General features: G+C 38.9%; 1 protein-coding gene and 1 long non-coding RNA gene across 2 annotated transcripts in view; one reads left to right on the forward strand and one right to left on the reverse strand.

Annotated features, from left to right (window-relative positions):
• plxdc2b (plexin domain containing 2b) overlaps nt 1-18,353 on the forward strand; it is a 137,733-nt gene extending 119,380 nt beyond the window's left edge. The window contains exons 6-14 of the mRNA XM_057824788.1: nt 1,237-1,355; nt 2,447-2,546; nt 4,498-4,593; nt 4,690-4,771; nt 8,745-8,805; nt 9,470-9,608; nt 12,031-12,069; nt 15,814-15,980; nt 16,090-18,353. Of these exons, the coding sequence (XP_057680771.1) occupies nt 1,237-1,355; nt 2,447-2,546; nt 4,498-4,593; nt 4,690-4,771; nt 8,745-8,805; nt 9,470-9,608; nt 12,031-12,069; nt 15,814-15,980; nt 16,090-16,209 (923 nt within the window). The 3' untranslated portion in view covers nt 16,210-18,353. The remainder of the gene's footprint in view (nt 1-1,236; nt 1,356-2,446; nt 2,547-4,497; nt 4,594-4,689; nt 4,772-8,744; nt 8,806-9,469; nt 9,609-12,030; nt 12,070-15,813; nt 15,981-16,089) is intronic.
• On the reverse strand, nt 15,508-18,120 carry LOC130908880 (uncharacterized). The gene is made up of 3 exons (XR_009061667.1): nt 17,919-18,120; nt 16,077-16,289; nt 15,508-16,015 (listed from the first exon to the last, which is right to left on the reverse strand). It is a non-coding gene; the product is annotated as an uncharacterized LOC130908880 (long non-coding RNA).
• Nucleotides 18,354-18,463: the final 110 nt, after the last annotated feature.

Genomic DNA, 18,463 nt, shown 5'->3' on the forward strand with positions numbered 1-18,463 from the left:
GTCATTTGAACACTAAAGCCCTAGCCATGGATAATTTAACTAAAATGAGGTTGCGGTGGTGCAATTTGTAGTTTGTGGATACGCTTTTGTTTGTTTGGAGCTTGCGCGCAGCCTGCTGAGCTGGTAAGTGGAAATAGAAAAAAGGCCAAGGCGTGCTTCCCCCCTGCTCCTACCAAATGAGACCTGGATCAGGTCAAGTCGCTGACAGACCTCTTCCTCGTCGCTGAGGTGCAAACAGGCGGCGCCACATTGGAGCCCAGTTTTTATCCCATCTTGACCTCGTCCTTCAAGGCTCACAGCCTCCCCCGTTCTGCACATGTAAATCATTACCGGCTTTCCTGTCCCGCCGCTCTCCAGAGCTGTCAGCAGAAAGCTTGGTTTTACTTGAGATAGAAGCGCTTCGGCTGTAAAAAATGATGAGAGTGTTGGCAAACCTTGACGCGCACTCCTTGCAGGGGAATGGCTGTCACATCAATAGGTTGTCCAGAATCCACAGTTAACTATGTAGCATTAAATATAATGCCTGAGGGGTCCTACTAAATCCCTCATGAGCCTACTACTAATTGCCATATTATTGGTCTTCTTATTTACAGAAGGTCACTTACTTTATATGAGCAAATTTTAAACCTGCCAAATAAAGACTGCATGTTAGGTCACATGTTTGTTCATTTTTAGTCTGTTGGTTAGCTAGAAAGTCAGTCAGTCAGTCAGAAAGTTCATTGTTCACTTTGCTTGTTAATCAATTTGATTTAGGCTTACCACATTGTATCAAGAAGTTCCAGTAAAACAAAATTGGATTTGTCTATCTATGTTCTACTCTTTATGTATTGAGTGTTTTTTGTGTGTGTGGAACTGAAACAGGTTTTAAGCATCATTCGTATGTATCAAAACCAGTAATAATCATCAAATCATAATTGTCATTCCAAAATTTTGTCTTACTAGCGTGTCTCAATGACAATATTACATATTCTATATGAGAAGGTTTTCACAGCAGTGTCATTCAGTCTGATTTCAAACTTGCCAGAGCTCCATAATCCATCATCATAACTGCCCTACCTTGATTCACTCTCCCCCGTGCCGCTGTTTTTATTGCACTGGTGGCGAGTTTTCATATCAGCTCAGGCTTTATTTTTTAATGTCATTCAGCTCACACTTGCAGCAGACACCCCAAGTGTCTGCAGAGAAACTAAGATTGTTCAACCGCATTTAAAACTTGTGCATTATTCACCCCTTCAGGTACAGCTCTGGTGGTGCAGTGGGACCACGTCCACCTACAAGACAACTACAACTTGGGCAGCTTCACGTTCCAGGCCACGCTGCATGACACTGGACGCATTGTCTTTGCTTACAAAGAGGTACATGCAGTTATGTGCTCGTATACTTGTTGATTAAAATGACGTTTTTCCAAATAATCCCATCAAATCTTGGACTTCTGTCTAGTGTCTAGCAGGAGACGTGTCATGGACAGCATCTAATATATCAATCACCCATGGCATTTAATAACTACCACATTCCAAATTAGAAGCGCCGTAATTTTTGCACTATAAGATGCACCTAACTATAAGCCGTCTCCCACCAAATTTGACACGAAAACGACATTTATTCATCCATAAGCCGCAATAGTCTATAAGCCGCAACTCTCCTCACTGTATTATGGGATATTTACACCAAAAGATATTAAAACTGCCATAAGACCAAATGAACCACCATAAAGTTTTGAACCAATTGGCTACAAAGGTTTATTGCTTCAATAAGCTTCATTCAGCCATCCCTGCTCCCTCAGGGAAGAGTCAACTTCTGCTGCCACCTGCTGTCAACACTGTTGTCCAACATGCCTCCTAGCATGCATTGCAGCGCTACAGATGTTTAAAAAACAATCGAAATTGATGTTCTGTGCTAATTATTGAGTTACTGTTCCAGTTGTTTCATTAATTGCTAGTTATGGTATTTGGTAACACTTTATTTGTCAGTGGCGCCATAAGACTGTCATTAGACAATCATAATTATGGCATGACACTGTCATGAGCATTAATGAATGCTTATAACAGATGTCATTTAGTGTTATTCGGCAAATGGTCTCACTTTTGAATGGATGTAAAAGATCCAAGCTGGATATAAATGGAGTTATTGACATAATTTGCCGGATGACACTTATTGACATCTGTCATTAGCATTCAGTAATGCTCATGATGGTGTCATGTCATAACTATGACGGTCTTATGACGCCGCTATCAGATACAGTGTTATTTATTAACCCAAATAAATCAACAATTAAGACGCACTGGACTATCAGCCGCAGGATTCAAAACTAAGGAAAAAATAATGCCTTATAGTCCGAAAATTACGGTAAATGGAAATAAAAATTATATGACTTATTCAAAGCTGAGAAAAAAAAACTGCATGCCCAGTCCTGCTTTTTACAGTACTTGCCGTCCTTGTGTTTCAGATACCCGTTGAACTGTCACAGATTAGCCCGCTCAATCACCCAGTGAAGGTTGGCCTCTCGGATGCTTTTGTGGTGGTTCACAAAATTCAGCAGATACCCAGTGAGTCTTCAGCTGCAATCACAGTGTCATATTTTTTATGGCTCTATCACTCTGTGTGATTTTTTTTTTCTTTTTATCTCGGAACCGGCGTCTCTTTGGTCTTGTGGGAAGATATTTTGAGCCAGAATCATTTTCAACAACCACAGAAAATGATTGCACGTCGCAGCGGATTTGTTTAAAGGCCTGAAAAGTGCAAAAGGGAGAATTTATGAGTGCCAGCAGATCTGTCAAAGTGATGTGCTGAGCCGCTCACAGGCTTTGTTCTATAAAGAAAGGTGACAATTAGCATCTTTCAGCTTCTATTACAAAGTGCTGCAGCAACGAGAATGCATGCTTTTCAAATCATGTTCCTGCTTAATTCATTTTCTTGCGAAAACATAAGCCACAAGCATATTTAATTGGGCCTGCGCTCTAGTAGGCATGGCCATTAAAGTACATTTCTACAGTTAAAGTATGTATGTATATTCTTTAGAACAATGTTGCTTTTGAGCAAAGTACAATATGTTTGACATTATTGACACGAGTGCTGCAACGATTAATCGATTAACTTGAGTAATTCGTTTAAGAAAAAAAGCTTTGAATCTAATTTTGCTGCTTCAAGGATTCGTTTATTTGGTTGCGTTGTAATGGTTTGTTTTGAAAGTGTTTGCATTGAGTTTTATTGATTTGGGTGGGTACACTACTCTCTAGTGGCAACAATAAATATGACATAACTCATCTAACATGGCTGGATCCAGCTGCTGTTAAGACCAACATAAGGTTGTAAGTTTTGTTTGAGCTAATATTTATGTTATACTGTTAAGTAATACTTTTTTTTTTTTTTTGCATTCGTAATTCGTAATTTACTTTAGGTATATTTAGCAGGAGTATGTGACTGAATTTGTTAAGAGCATTGCAAAAAAAAAAAAAAAAAAAAAAAAGTTTGCATTTCATAGCATTTAAGCTAGCGGACGTTTGCTATGCAAGTTGGCCAAATAAGCCAATTTGTCTTTTGTTGTACTTCGAACCTCATTTATTTATTTATTTATTTTAATATCATTTGAGGCTAAGATCAGGTACTTTAATTATTCTAATGAAATGAAAGTGGAATAGTGCATAGTTTGTAAAAACTCGTGGAATTTAATTTTGTATTCGCATTTAATGTTCTATTGAGAATGCAGTCTTCGCAAGCCTTTGTTTTGCATCTGCTAAAATGTATTCTTCAACACATTAAATGTTCTGAATCCGATTACTCGATTATTCGAACTAATTGATAATCGATTACTTGAATAATCAATAGCTGCAGCCCTAATTGACACTACCTGTAACCACTTCACCTGATCTTTTCCACTGTGGAAACAATTCCATCATAAAATGAGGACCACCTATAAGCTCTGTGTCCACCATCTGGTACACTTCCTGAAAATTGCACACACTTGACAGCCATGGGATCCCATTAATCTCTGCTCGCAGCTTTAGGAACTGCAACATTCCCGCCTGCTTGGCCTTATTTCAATTTTTTTCAACCTTTGAAACCATTAAGACCAATCTACTAAAGGGTTCTTCCAGGAATTTGTGCATTTCAACCTAACAAAGGATCATTTGCATCAATCTCTTCTACCACTGGCAAACATGCAGGGCTAGCAAAAAAGAGAGGACCTCCATCGTACATTATTTGGGCTCCAAAGCGAGTGGGTGATGGATCGCATGTGTTCCTCCATCTCTCGCCTAGCTTATGAAGCCTTGCTGTTAGTGCGAATGCCCGTCAACAGCCTTTGATTTACATGGCTGAAAATTGCCACCTCCAGTTGGCAATGTGCACAGAGGGAGACGAAATGCAAAAAGTGGGCCTCCCCTGTTTGACCTCATTCTGCTTCATGTTCTCTCACACTCTTTCTTAGGGGTGTTTGTCCCAATTTTTTGTTAACCTTTTCCTCTCTCACTTCCCACGTCATCTTTCTCCAAAATGTAGACGTACGGCGGCGGACCATCTATGAATACCACCGCGTGGAGTTGACCAAGACAAGGATTACCAACTCTTCTGCCGTGGAATTTACACCATTGCCCAGTAAGAGACATTCGTTGAACATCCGTTGAACGCTTAGTATGGACACTTTTTCATCAGTCTATATACTGGATTTAAGAGCTTGTTTCCTCCCTTTAGCATGTCTTCAGTTCACCACCTGTGGGACGTGCATCTCCTCCCAGGTTAACTTCAACTGCAGCTGGTGCCATCGACTTAACAGGTTAGTTAAGCTAAAAATCTCAGAGACGCCGAGACTAAACAATGTCTGTTTTTCTTAGCAACCAGATGAAACATGGTCCAGTTGAAATGGGCATTTAAAAATTCGCCAGTAGTTCTGACCCTTGAGCTTTATTTGGGCAGCAAGGTGTTTGAGATTTCGGCTTCACATTTCTGAGGTTAAGAGTTCAAGGGTGTTTGTATATGCCGAGAGATTTGCTGGCGACCAGTTCAGGGCGTGCCTCGCCCGAAGACGCCTACAGTAGGTGACTGTGAGCCAAATGAGGATTAGCGCTATAGAAAGTGGATGAACGGATGTATTTATCTTATTAAGCAAGCACTGTCTCAATATCCTTGGAAGGGAACATAATAAATGTAATATTCTATGATAAATGGTAAATGGTGTTACACTTATATAGCGCTTTTCCACCTTTCAAGGCGCTCAAAGCGCTTTACACTATCTCACCATCCACCTACTGGTGACGCAGCACCAGGAGCAACGTGGGGTTCAGTATCTTGCTCAAGGACACTTAGGCGTGTTCATCAGGGCGGAGAATTGAACCCACAACCTCTGGGTTTAGGGGACAACTACTCTACACTGAGCCACGCCACCCAATATTCTATGATGGATGAGCTGCTCTGTCAGGATGTTAAACAAAGTGCATTAACTGTAATGTCGTTTATTAGTATTAATGTTTTACCTTTCTATTGCACTTTTGTAGAAATACATATTGCACATGAATGCTTGCAAACTACCGCTTCATCCACAAATCATCATGGCACCACACGATAGTAATGATGCGTATAGTAAATTACTTCATTTGCTAAAACAGTCTGGTGTTCTTTTTCCAAAATCTTAAAATTAAAAAAATGTGTTATGTGTGTGTACAATATGTTGGACAGCAACTTTGCTTTCATTTTTTCTCAGCCTTCCCATCATTGGTTTCACAAAAAACAATTACGACAGTGCTTCTCAATTATTTTCTGTTACGCCCCCTCCCTCCCAAGGAAGATTTCGCGCCTCTCCCAATTCTCTGCCGCCATGTAAATCGTATAATTTGTCAATAAAAAGATTATTATTATAAGTACAACTCTGCATAACATTGTCCTTTTTAATACTAAAGAAAAAAAGTCAAATAGATAAATTTACAATAAAGTACAACTTTATTAACATTGTTTCGTTTGTAACAGAAAAGACTTTGCCACACAAAACACACAAAAAATGACAACCAAACTGTAAAAACACACGCAAGGGATATTTTTTTTGACCATTTGATACTGTAAAATAAAATTTTAGCAACATCAAAAAAAAAAAAAAAAAAAAAATTCAAATTGATTAGCAATATTGACTCATTAGGACAATATGCCAAACAATTTGACCCCAAAACCCCCCCAAAACTAATAGAAAAATAAAAAGTGTCATTGGACGGAGAAACTGTTTTTAATTTTGCTGCAGGCAGTACCAACTCCTTTGCTATGGTGTGGAGTTATTTAGCTCTGGGCAACTTGGTATGCCACCTTATATGATGCTAACAGTGCTCGCTGGTTTCCTGATGTATCACTAACAAAGCGGGACGATTGTTAGCAATATCCGGCACGTTATTGCTGAAAAAAAGTCAAATGACTTATCAATATGGTTGAGCTCTAATGTCTTTAAGTGACGTCTTAATTGATTTGGCTTGCTGCTGTCCACTGCAATCATTTTTAGACACAGTAAACATACTGGTCTTTCTTCGTCTCCCACCGTATTAAAAGTCAAAACTAAAAGCCAAACGCTACATACGCTTTGTCATATTTCTTCATCTTAGCTCTTCATAGCTCCAGTGCTCTTTGCTGTCTGCCCTTGTTTGGTTAATACTGCGCACACACTGAAAATGAAAGCCACTGCCACACATTGAGTGGATGTGCAATTACACTTTATTCTAGTACTGCAAAAAACTATGTTCCTCGAGATCCCATGCGGCATCACAGCATTGCTCTGCATTTGGACAACTGGCTAGCATAGACAAAATGGCTAACTTTGGCAGATTACCAATATGGTAATAAGTTTAATTAGCAGCCAAAAAGCCGCATGTGTGAATGCTATCTTAAACTGACCTGCTTTCATAACCCAGCGTGAAGTGGTGAGCACAGGATTACCTCCTCCAAGTGACAAACATTTTTTCGTTGGCACATTTTCCCCCTCTACGCCACTCGAACCTAAGTCAATATCACAACCGCTTAAGAGGCGTAGGTGTTTCCTGGCGGCTGAAACGGGAGAGTTTTGTTTTGCCGGGGCGGAAAAAGTTCTCGTTGAAGAAGAAAACAATAAAGTGGAGCAGCTGAGAAACAGTTTAGAGTCAATTGATAGTGGCTGTGCAGCAAAATGTTTCCGTCTGTCTCATGCACTTTGAATGCCTTCCGCATGAAATATTAATCTTTTATTTTGTACTTGATTATGCGACCAGCTCCCACAGGCTTGTTTTTTGTAAGGGCTCACCTCGGGCCTCGCTTTTTAAACAGAGGCAAAGTAATTTCCGTCAAAATAAATACATAAAGATGGTAATTCCGTCAGGGTTGCTGTTCGCCTGTAGCTACTGTCTCATTAAGCTGCATTTTAATTAGCTTTCAAAGTGTGTTTAAACGATGGTTGGGCTAGCCATGCCCCTTTGTATCCGTATGCATGCTTCTGTTGCAGGTTACGCCAATTAAACGGCACACCCTGCCCCCTCAGGCTGTGCGGTTAATGCGAGGTGCTGACATTTTTATTAGAATGACCTGAACAAATAAAAGGCATACGATTCTCACAGCCAATGCTGGAGTAGCTTCACACAAACAAAATATAGGCCATATGCCTTCAGTTCTCTGGATCTTTAGTGCTGGCCAACAAGCGGGGGGCATATTCGGATAAAACACGCAGCTGTGACGCTTCAAAAATGAAGGAATAAAGAAATATTGACTTTTCAAATGAAACTTTTAACTTGTCAGTCTGAGGTCTGGATAAATACAGGGGGCTGAGGTCAGAAAAGGCATCTGTCTGTATAAGATACGCCAAGATTTCTTATACGCCAAGATTTAAACTAAAAGCGAGCCCGAATAGTGACGATCTTGGAAGAAAAGGATGACTTTTCAAGATGAAAATAAAACACATTCTACCTAACGACCTTCTTATCGCTGCTTATTATTGCAGTCTATCATGACTGCAGCACATTTGCTCGGTGCTTTCTTCCCATTAACTGAACTACAACCGAAGATCACGGCAGCAGACTCCCATCACAAATGAGTTATTGATATTGGAATGAATGTCAGTGGCTGATTTTTGGCGGTGCAGTTCAGACATATCAAAACGCTGTTCACACCACGCCTACTGTCCTCTATTACATGCAATTTCGCAATCACGGGAAAAGTGAGGGGATTAAGTGGAGACTGTCTTGCCTGATTGAGTTGATGAGGTTGATTATGTTCAGTATTGAGCAGGGATAAAAGGAGCTGCATGATGAGTGGTAACGGGGCGATGAAAAGTATTAAACTTGACGAAGTTGTGCTAAAGATCTATTGCACTATACATTGTCTAGGTGTGAAGCAATGGTGGTGGGGGCAGTACCAGCAGGGTTCATCACAGGGGGGAATTATATTTGAACCACTGGAGGATTTGAAGCTGCCGTCTCAAATACTGTCTGACTTTTGAAAGTGTTTTGAAGTCAAAGTCACGCAATCCACCCGAGACCATCGTTATCCCAAACCCGCGTGGCCTGCTGTGCTCGCTCCTCAGAGGCCTTTCTAGTGCTGCTGGTCCCAGAGGGATAGTGGAGGAATGAAGACTGATTTCTTGAAGGAAATAGAGGATTGTTTAAATTAAAACAATTTAAAAATAAACTAGAAAAAAAAGATTCAGGATCATTTTCAGCTGTTTGCTGTATGGGTCTCAAACTTGTCATCCCTTAAACCTACTGACTGATCAATAGGCAGTTCATTGATTGCTTGTCCTCTTCACTCAGATGTTCCAGTGGATTTGACCGCCATCGGCAGGACTGGGTGGACAACAGCTGTCCAGATGAGGTCAGAGAATAGGATAAATACTTGGGTAGACTTAAACATTTAGTGATGGAAGAACAATTCTTAAACAGAAAGGAACGACGCTGATTGTCAGAAATTATAACTTGGCATTGCAAACCATACTTGGTTAGTCAGGAAGAGAAGAAATAATAGTGAAATGGTCAAGAAGAATACTCAGGTTTTCGGCAACAAAATCGGTAGGGTAAAATTGTTACTCAGATAGGAACAATAATTAGGGAGTCGAGAACAATACCAATGTAGTCAGGAACCATTTGCAGGTATTTAAGATTTTGGTTAGCAATTCTTAATAAATTACCTGTAAAGTCACAAACTTGGGTAATCAAAGACAACACCGTAATTGTCTGGCGCAATAGTCAGTCAAACTGAAAAAATACAAAGTTAATCAGGAACACTACTAAGATATTCAGAAACAAAAATCTCTTGAAGAGCAATACGTTAGTAGTCAGGAATAATACCCACTTAGGCAGAAATGACACCTTGGTTTTCGGGAACAATAGTCAGATACTCGAAAAATAAGCTACCATGAATAGTACTCTCTCATGAACAATACAGAAAAGTCTCAGGAACAACACCCTCATATTAAGGAGCATCACTACTACCTGTCATACAAACAAATTAAAATACCAATAGAGCTTTATCTTTCCAGACAAAAGACAAGATGTGTGACATCCTTGACACTACATACCTCTACCCTTTCACCACATCGGTTGGCACTAAGGTCACACCCAGAAGCAAAGAAGCCCTGCCTTCCACCTCGCTGCCACCTACCAGTGCCCCAACTGAAGGTAAAGACAACAACACCACCTCTTCTTTTTTTGCGGAACACTTTCTGGATAATATACTCTGGTAGTTAACTGGAAAACCACCTTATTGCTATTGATGTTTCACACATAAAACAACCACCAAATCACTCTGGTAACAGAAAAAAATGACCCCTTTAAACACTTAATTTGGATAATGATCTGCTCACTGCTTTTGTCTTCTCTTCTTAAAACTCTTCTCTGTCCCTCTGAGAGAGGTTTTGCATTAAAAGGTTGTGAGGGTCACGCTTTGACATTGCATCGTAAAGTGCGACCACATGATCCGGCCCACCCCAGTGGGAGGCTAAACACGGGATGTTCTCTGTCATGCAAATCCAGTGTAAAGGACAAATTCTTTTGCTGATGACAGCAGAACGGACAAGGTGTCCTATAAAGTTCTTGATTAGGAAGGGATGGAGATTCAAAGAAAATATACTCATAGATAGAGGGTATCAGTACTTGGGGTGCCTATATCTAGGCTAACTATATCAAGGTTGTCAGAAGCAATACTCAGGTAGCCTGAAACAATAATGGGATAATCAGGAGTCCTAGACATGTGCCAATTACTGGTTTCAAGGTATACCGTGGTATGAAAACGTCAACGTTTCAAAACAGCAAAAATTTTCCGTCATACCGTCCCGACGGTACTAGCGATTTTTTTTACGTCCCCAAAATGCATGTGGAAATCCCTTGCTTGCAGCTGCAAGTCTCAACCCTCCCCCACCGGTTATTTCTCAGTGTCAGTGAGTCAGCTGTGCTACACGATGGCTGAGGAGGTGAAACTCCTAAACTTTGTCTCTCATCGAAGAAAACGAAATTGCTGGTATGGGAATACTTCGGTTACAGAAAAGTTAAAAAAGGGCCGCGGCTTAGAGGAGGAGGGCCAACCGATATGTAAAACATGTTTGCGGAGGTTGGCTGCCGAGGAGGCAATACCGCCAATATGATTTTGCATTCATGCAACATTAAAGTTCGTAAACACTGTCATGAATGTTTCCCACCAGCTACGAGAGTTAACTCTAGCGTGTTTGGTAGAGGCGTGCGCAATTTCCGATTCTTAGATTATTCACGATTCGGTACTGAAAGATTCGAGAACGATTCACAAACATCCAAATTCCGATTATTGAAATATACCAGATAAAGCGGAAATAAAACATAGTCAGCGTGGTCTTCAGGACGAAATGAGGAACAGACCGAGAGTGAATATCATGTTCAACCTATGCCGCTAGATAAATAAAAACAAAACAATAATACCTGACTGCATCAATAATCGATTTATAATCGAATCTGAGCCTCTGAATCGTAATCGTAATCGAATCTTCAGGTGCCCAAAGATTCCCATCTATAGTGTTTAGTGTGTCTAGCAGTGGTAAAGTGTTTTTTTTTTCTCCCTGGCAACTGTCTGTGTTGAGAAAGAGATTGTGTGTATAATATAAACATGACACGAGTCACCCCCCCCCCCCCCCCCCCACACACACACACACGCTTTTAATGGAAAATAATTTAATTATTTTTGTTCTGATGGTCACAATGTAGAGCTGTTGCTGTGGGTTTAGGCTCACCTAAAGGACTGCATTTATTTTATTTTGAATTTTTTATTTTATTTTAACTCAGCATTATACTCATGTTCCAATTTCCTAATATGTTTTGAAAAATAAAATCCTGTTCAAAGGGAATAAAAATGTTTGTTTTTTAAAAAAACCCTGATATCTCAAAGTAACACATTTTAGAGCTTGCAATACCGTGATACTTTGGCTTACGGTTATCATACCATCAGAATCTCATACTGGCACATGCCTAGGACCATTACTCATGACCATATACTTGATATGTACAGGCTCCATACTCAGGAAAAATACAGTAGTATACAGTACAAACTTTTTAAATTAACAGAAGCTTTTCATTTTGTCCCTCATGGCTTCTGTCTTGCTACACAGGCGATAGTGATCCGTATTCATGATCACTAATCAGGCTTTGGATTGGCTTTAACTAGCTGCTTGTTTACATTAGCTCATCTCATTTTCTAATTTCAGACACACCAAGCGTGTCTGGAAATTAAGATGAAAGATCCTTTTGAATTCATTTGTTCAATGGAACGTGTCTGGTAGTGATTCATTTGCATATCGTGAATCTTTATATGTGTGTAAGTGTCTGTGTGAAGAAGTGGGTCACGCTACATTTCGATACTTCACAAGTACACTTAACCCCACATTCTGCTCCAATTCCCTGAATTATACATGTTGGACCATTATAGTCAAAGAATACATTTTTAATCAAGTGTGAAAAATTACCAGTTGAAAAGCTGAAGACCTTGGGGTAGCAATTAATTTGCTTAGCAGCTGGAAAAACAAACTACAGAGAGAAATATTGATTATTTTGTCTGATTGATTTGTTTTTGCCCTCGCAGATGATACCAAGATTGCGCTGCATCTCAGAGAAAATCAAGGTATGCGCTACATGTCGTTGCACCTGTTTTTATTGATGCAGGTCAACGGCAGTTTGTTTTTCTTGGAGGATGTGATTGTGGCTGCCGATAACCTTTTTTTTGGCTTGTAGTTAAGAAGAAAACTGAAGTACTAAGGAACCATATTAGAATAGTCAGGAACAATACTTGAATACTCTGGCGCAATAATCTGCGAGTTAGGAACAGTGCTTGAAATAAACTAATGTGGTAGTAAGCAAAAAATACAGTGGTACTTTGACATACGATTGCATCGACATACGATCCTTTCAACATCCAATGCAAAATTTGACTTGTCATTTGTCTCGACATGTGACGACATGTTGAAATACGATTTAAGATAGTGTCGCAATTTCATTGTTTGCCGCAAGACGGATGCACAGCAAATTTTCTTGCAAGAGAAATCAACGTGGGTCACAAGAAGGTCAGTGCAGGCGGTGAAAAAAAAGGAAAAAGTGAAATTAAGAAGGAAATGATAGAAAAATATGAGCGTGGTGTGCGTGTGAGTGAACTGGCTCGATACTATGGCCGGTCTCCTCCGACCTCTGTTCACCAGTCTCTATAATTTAAGGTGACAGTAAAAACACTTTTATATTTCTAACTTATTATTATTATTATGTATTAATATTATTATTATTGTCGTAACATCGGCAAGGAAGTCACCAGCTTTGCCAGATTTATGATCATTTATTTTAGAAATTGTGCAACACAACATGGCTACTGTCTGCCTTAGCCGACGTCAACATGGAAAAAAAGTTCAAACTTCCCACTCTACTGCACACTTCTCTCTCTCGTCGGTCACACGATGCGTTCAGGAATAGCATGCAAAACTCAACCACCACATGAGAACCCGATTCGTTACATTATTATTATTATAATTATTATATTATCATGATTCTGATTTGTATTCATAATTTATTTATTTTGCGATGTGTGATTTCTATTTTTAATTGTACCAGCAGTATTTATTAAGAATTTAGCGTAGGTTTTTGGGCTGTGGAACGAATTAATCAAAATATTATGTATTCTTATGTGAAAATCCCGCTTGACATACGACCATTTCGACTTACAAACCAAGTCCCGGGACGAATTAAATTCGTATGTAGAGGTTCCACTGTACTGGGTTAGTCAGCTACAATACACGGGTAGTGGAATAAATTACAGTTGTCTTGTCTGATATTATCGGGGAGTCGTTAATATCAGCCGATAAAAGCATTTTAAAACAACATTGTTTTTTCATCATCAGTTTTGGGCCAAGATGCATGTTGCCTTAAAAGTGAATGTAGAAGCCTTCTGCCTTTGCCCAATGGCTGGTCACAGCTTAGCATTGCAGTTATACTTATTGATGCTTGGGATTTGTTATGTGAGCATTATCATTATTCAAGCATCCGGTGGGGCATCATATGACAATTTGCCACAATATTTTAAGTCATATCGGTATGGGATTTTTGGAGATGGACAATATCATGATATCAGTTAAAAAGTAATTAACGGACAACGCTAAAATAGATTACAATGATTTTGGAACAATACTCTGGTTAGGTAGCGCCAGCTAATCAGAGGCAATATGCTTTAGTTGTGACCTTCAGAATCCTCACTTTGAGTTTTTCCTGGAATCCCATCGGCCACATTTGAAAAAGGCTCATCTTTAAAACATGGCGGCACAACAGTGCACGGCTTTTATTGGATTCATTTTAGTCCGCCAGCATTTACAGTGTCTTCAGGCCCAAGGCCACCGGAGACTCGCATAAGGCCGAAATTAATCTGTGTAAATTCAAAGAGGACATCTCTGAGGCTTTACAAGCACAAATGTAATGGATGAATCTTGTGTATCTGAGTCTCAGGAAATAGTATGCATTCACAAATTATTCACAGAGCATCACTTTTTCCATGCCAACATGTTGATCTGTAAAAATGAAGAGAGGATACATTTCGCATCATTTCGCATTAGTCTTGGCGGATGTCAAATTCTCTCAAATGGAGGAACCACTATAAATCTACTCGTTTATTAGAAGCAGAGTGCTGCATGTACCTCCAGCAGGTTTAACATGTACAGCTGCTTCAATAGTTAAATCCCATCAGCCTTGGCAGGCCGCTAACAGCCTTCTGCATAGCAGTGGGCTTTTAAATTTCCCACAATGTGAAATGCAATTTAAAAAGCCTGTTGTGCAGGTTTGATTGTTATGCATGCAGGAAATCAATGAAACAGGGAGATGCTGATTGAATGGCGAGATCAGTGGATGTGGCTGCTAATTAAAAGCACAACAGGAGGAGAAAGTGTCAGGGAAAAAAGCGTGGAAACGTTCCATACTGTTCGCTTCCGAAACAATTGCCTTGTTTTGCGGTGATGTGCGTGCTTACAGTGTTTTTTTGGGGGGGATCCTCAAGATTCTAAACTACAGATTGTATTGTCCAGATGTTATTTTGTGGAACTTGTCGGTGAATTACGAACCATATATATTAGGGAAAAAAACCTTCATAGTCAAGAAAATACTCCGGTGTTTTGGAATAATACCCAGGTCGGAAGGAACACACAGTTTCTGCTTATTGCTAGGCAGAAATCTTATAGCACATAGAAAGTCACATGTATTCAAGTAATGCTGTTTCAATGAGGATGTTTAAAAATTCGGGACATTGTGAGAGGCTGACAGCAGAATAAATGTATTAGCGTTGCCTTTTTTTCAGTGATCTTTGTCAGCATTCAGAGGACCACCACCTCTTCTTCCTCCTCCTCCTGTGTGAACCGTATAGCGTTCACCTTGACTTGACTCGACATTAATTCTTGCTTATACGTGCTGAAGCGCTGCAGTTCATGAATAACTAAAGAGAGCCTGTTTGTTTTAAGCCAGACATCCTTTGTGACCTTATAAAAGAAAGTATCCCAAAGAAGACATTTCGGGCATTGCAACTTTTCGATTCACACGTTGGAAATTGCGCTTTTTAAATGAGCTCAGTTAATTTTCATATCTATTTATCAAGTGATCACAGCTCTTGCACACTTGCTGACATCTCATTTGGTCCTTCAAATACAAGTACAGTTAGGCTGGATGCTGAGTGCCCCCAGCTGGTTGACAAAGGAACAGCAGAGCACAGAAATATTTTTGTTATATTTTTAAATAGTATTTAAAACGTCTTAAATGTTTACTTGTAATACAGACACTATATCTTTTTTCTAACGTTTTAAAAAATAACATACTTTATAGCCAATTTATTAAATAATTTAAATACAATATATATTTTTTAAATAATCTGTTAATTTACAACATTTTGAAATATATTCCAAAATCATGATATACAGCTATTTATAATGACATTTGTATTGATTTAGCAATTCAATTATTTAATGTTTTGCATACAACAAATTTAAAATACATTATCATTTACTACATAATGGTTCTACAATATATGCATACTGGGACAATTTCAGATTTTATTTTAAAATTAAAAATACTTAATGGGACCGTTTCATACATTATTTCACATCTGCAGGAAAATAATTTGCATAATGTATAGGATTGTATTCGACTGGTTTCACGTAATATTTTATTTTAGCACAAAAAATACATATGCTTAGTTATCCTATACTTAATACTGCTTTGTTTTTTGTGTTGTTTTTTTACATTAGTAACACTGCAATCTAGTGCAATACTAATAGCAGTATTTGTATAAAGCAAATAATATGCACTGACCTGCATTAAGGTTGTAATGAATCCTCATTTATGTTTGTAGTGATGCCGGCAGACAGCGCGGCGGACCGGACGACGGGCGCGCATCCTCTACACACGGGTTTGATCCTAGGCGTTCTGCTCGTGATGCTCATCATGGTGGCGGGCGTAATGATTACGGTCTACATCTACCATCACCCGACGTCAGCTGCCAGTTTATTCCTGATCGAGGTGAGCCATATGCCACTGTTGGACGTTACGTAGGACTGCAAAGCAAAACATAAGAGTATAGTTAAGTAGTATCAGTAGTGTTTCAACGTGCCTCACCATGTGTCCTCAGAGACGGCCGAGCAGATGGCCGGCCATGAAGTTTCGCCGCGGATCGGGTCACCCGTCTTACGCAGAGGTGGAGCCGGCGGGCCACGAGAAGGAGGGCTTCATCGTGTCTGAGCAGTGCTGAGGGCCAAATATCCAGCCAGTGAGGGACATCGTCGCCGGGATCATCCCGAATCCGGAGAAGGGACTCGTTATTCTGAGCAACTGAGGAAGGAGACGCCACAGAAGGACTATGTAGCTGCCTTGACTGCGTCATTAATGGCAACGGCAGAGAATGATACATATATATTTCCAAGAACAATGTGTGAATGGATTTACACATTATTGTTGCGGGGGTTTTACAATATAGGCTTTGAATGTCCATTTTTTTCTGGTTAATTTTTTTTTTCCACGGCATGTTTACAGGGGCCTTTTTTTTTTAAACACTACACCTCTACTGCTCTTCAACTTTTCTACAGTTTTTATGTGCACACTAAACCTGCACAGCCCACATTAGTCACAGCAAACGCTACAAAATGATGGCTTTATTTGATTTGTGGTATTTTTTCATTTATTTTACTGTTACCACAGTGAAAAATAATACCATAAATTTTAAGTAGTGATGTTATTAGAGATTAAAGAGCAACAGTATCTATAAGTCAACAATACCAAAATTGATTCCTTTTTTTCAGGAGGATTGTTACAAAAAGAAATTTAATGGGGAAAAACAATTACAATTTCTCCCATTAAAAATAGGACTTCACTCTTGTAAAATTACATACGCCTTCAAATTATTTATTTTATTTACAGATTTTTTTTTTTTTTTTTTTTTTTTTTTTGTCTTTGGAGCATGGTCCTTCTATGCTAGATTTTCAACAGATGATCGCACTCTGATCAATATTATTGGTTCTCAACGAATCAAATGAATACCTTTTTATGCAAATTTTATTTTACTTTTTTACTTTTGCTATCGTGCCATTTAGTGTCGAGAAGTTTGCACTTTTTTCTTTTCTTTTTTTTTTCTACATGTGATACTAATGCAAAATGACAAGACAGGCGTGTGTGAGTGTGTGTACGACCAATCTATTTTCTTATTGTGTGTGAACGGATAAACAAACTGATATAAATAAAATACAAAGGTTTTGGGTTTGTGATGGATTTCCACCAAACGGGTCTACGCTGATGAATCATTAATTGATTAGCCAGATTTATACAATGGTACTGCTTTTGATTCCTATGCTTTGATTGGAAAATTCTGTCGATTTCCTTTGTTTGAATTGGGCAACGTTTGCTTACTTTTGTAGTGTTTGGACAGGGAACGAATGGGGCCCTAACAATGCTCGCACATAATACTTTATAAAACAATATAACAATATACCAAGGCAAAACATTTGTAGATTCAGGTACTCAAGGCAAACATTTATAGTATGTGTGAACATACTTTTTTTTTTTTTTTTTTTTTTTTTAAATAAATGTGGTTTTCTACTTCGTTGAAGTCTTATTTTCACACAAACTTTTATTAAAGAGTAACAGTTTAAAAACGTATATTTTTAAACACACATTTCACACATTGGCCCAATGCTAAATTAAAATTAAACAGAAAAATATTTGCAACGTAACATTCTTTTTAAACAAATTAAAATCACTTTTGTGTTGTATGCTGGCCAAAGACTACCATCTGTAGTTTATTATGTTAGCATGCTAGGCTAATCAGCAATTAGAAGCAAACCGCTCATTACCTGCAACTAATTTAATACAAAAATCGGTGTACGTGCTTGTATTGAAAAGCTATAAAGTGAATTTGGTAGGATACGATATGATTTTTTATTTTAAGGCATAAAAAATATACAATACCCAGCAGTTGAAGACGAGATGGCAACCTTAATTATCGCCCTTTCAAAAGTGAGTATGTCAGCTGTTTGCTTCCCCAACAGGTGCGGAATGGACACAATCCATCTCTCATTTTTGCAAGTGAACACTAGATGCTTAGTTTTAAACGATGGTTACACATAAATAATGCAATAATATTTATGGACGCCGTAAACAGCCAACTCATTTCTTGTCATTTATTCTGGTGGCAATTCTCCCCATAGATATCACATATATAGAACTAGATGCTAAAAAGTCTTGAGTCTATAGCGTAAGTAAACAGTGGCCATCTTAAAGCAGTAGCTGGCTCTACTGCAGTGAATGAGTTTCTCTACTAAAACCCTGGAATCGCCGAAATCTTGACGGTTTCAAAGTACACGATCCATTGACTGTATTTATCGAAGGTCACTGACAAAAATGGCTGACAAGTGGTAACTTTATGCTGCTGGAGTTTTTCATCATAATCCACAACAATGTCATTTTTGAAGCTACATCTTGTGGGTTGTATTTGGAATAATAAAACATGGTTA

This window comes from Corythoichthys intestinalis, chromosome 20 (assembly GCF_030265065.1).
Source record: "Corythoichthys intestinalis isolate RoL2023-P3 chromosome 20, ASM3026506v1, whole genome shotgun sequence".
Taxonomy (NCBI): domain Eukaryota; kingdom Metazoa; phylum Chordata; class Actinopteri; order Syngnathiformes; family Syngnathidae; genus Corythoichthys; species Corythoichthys intestinalis.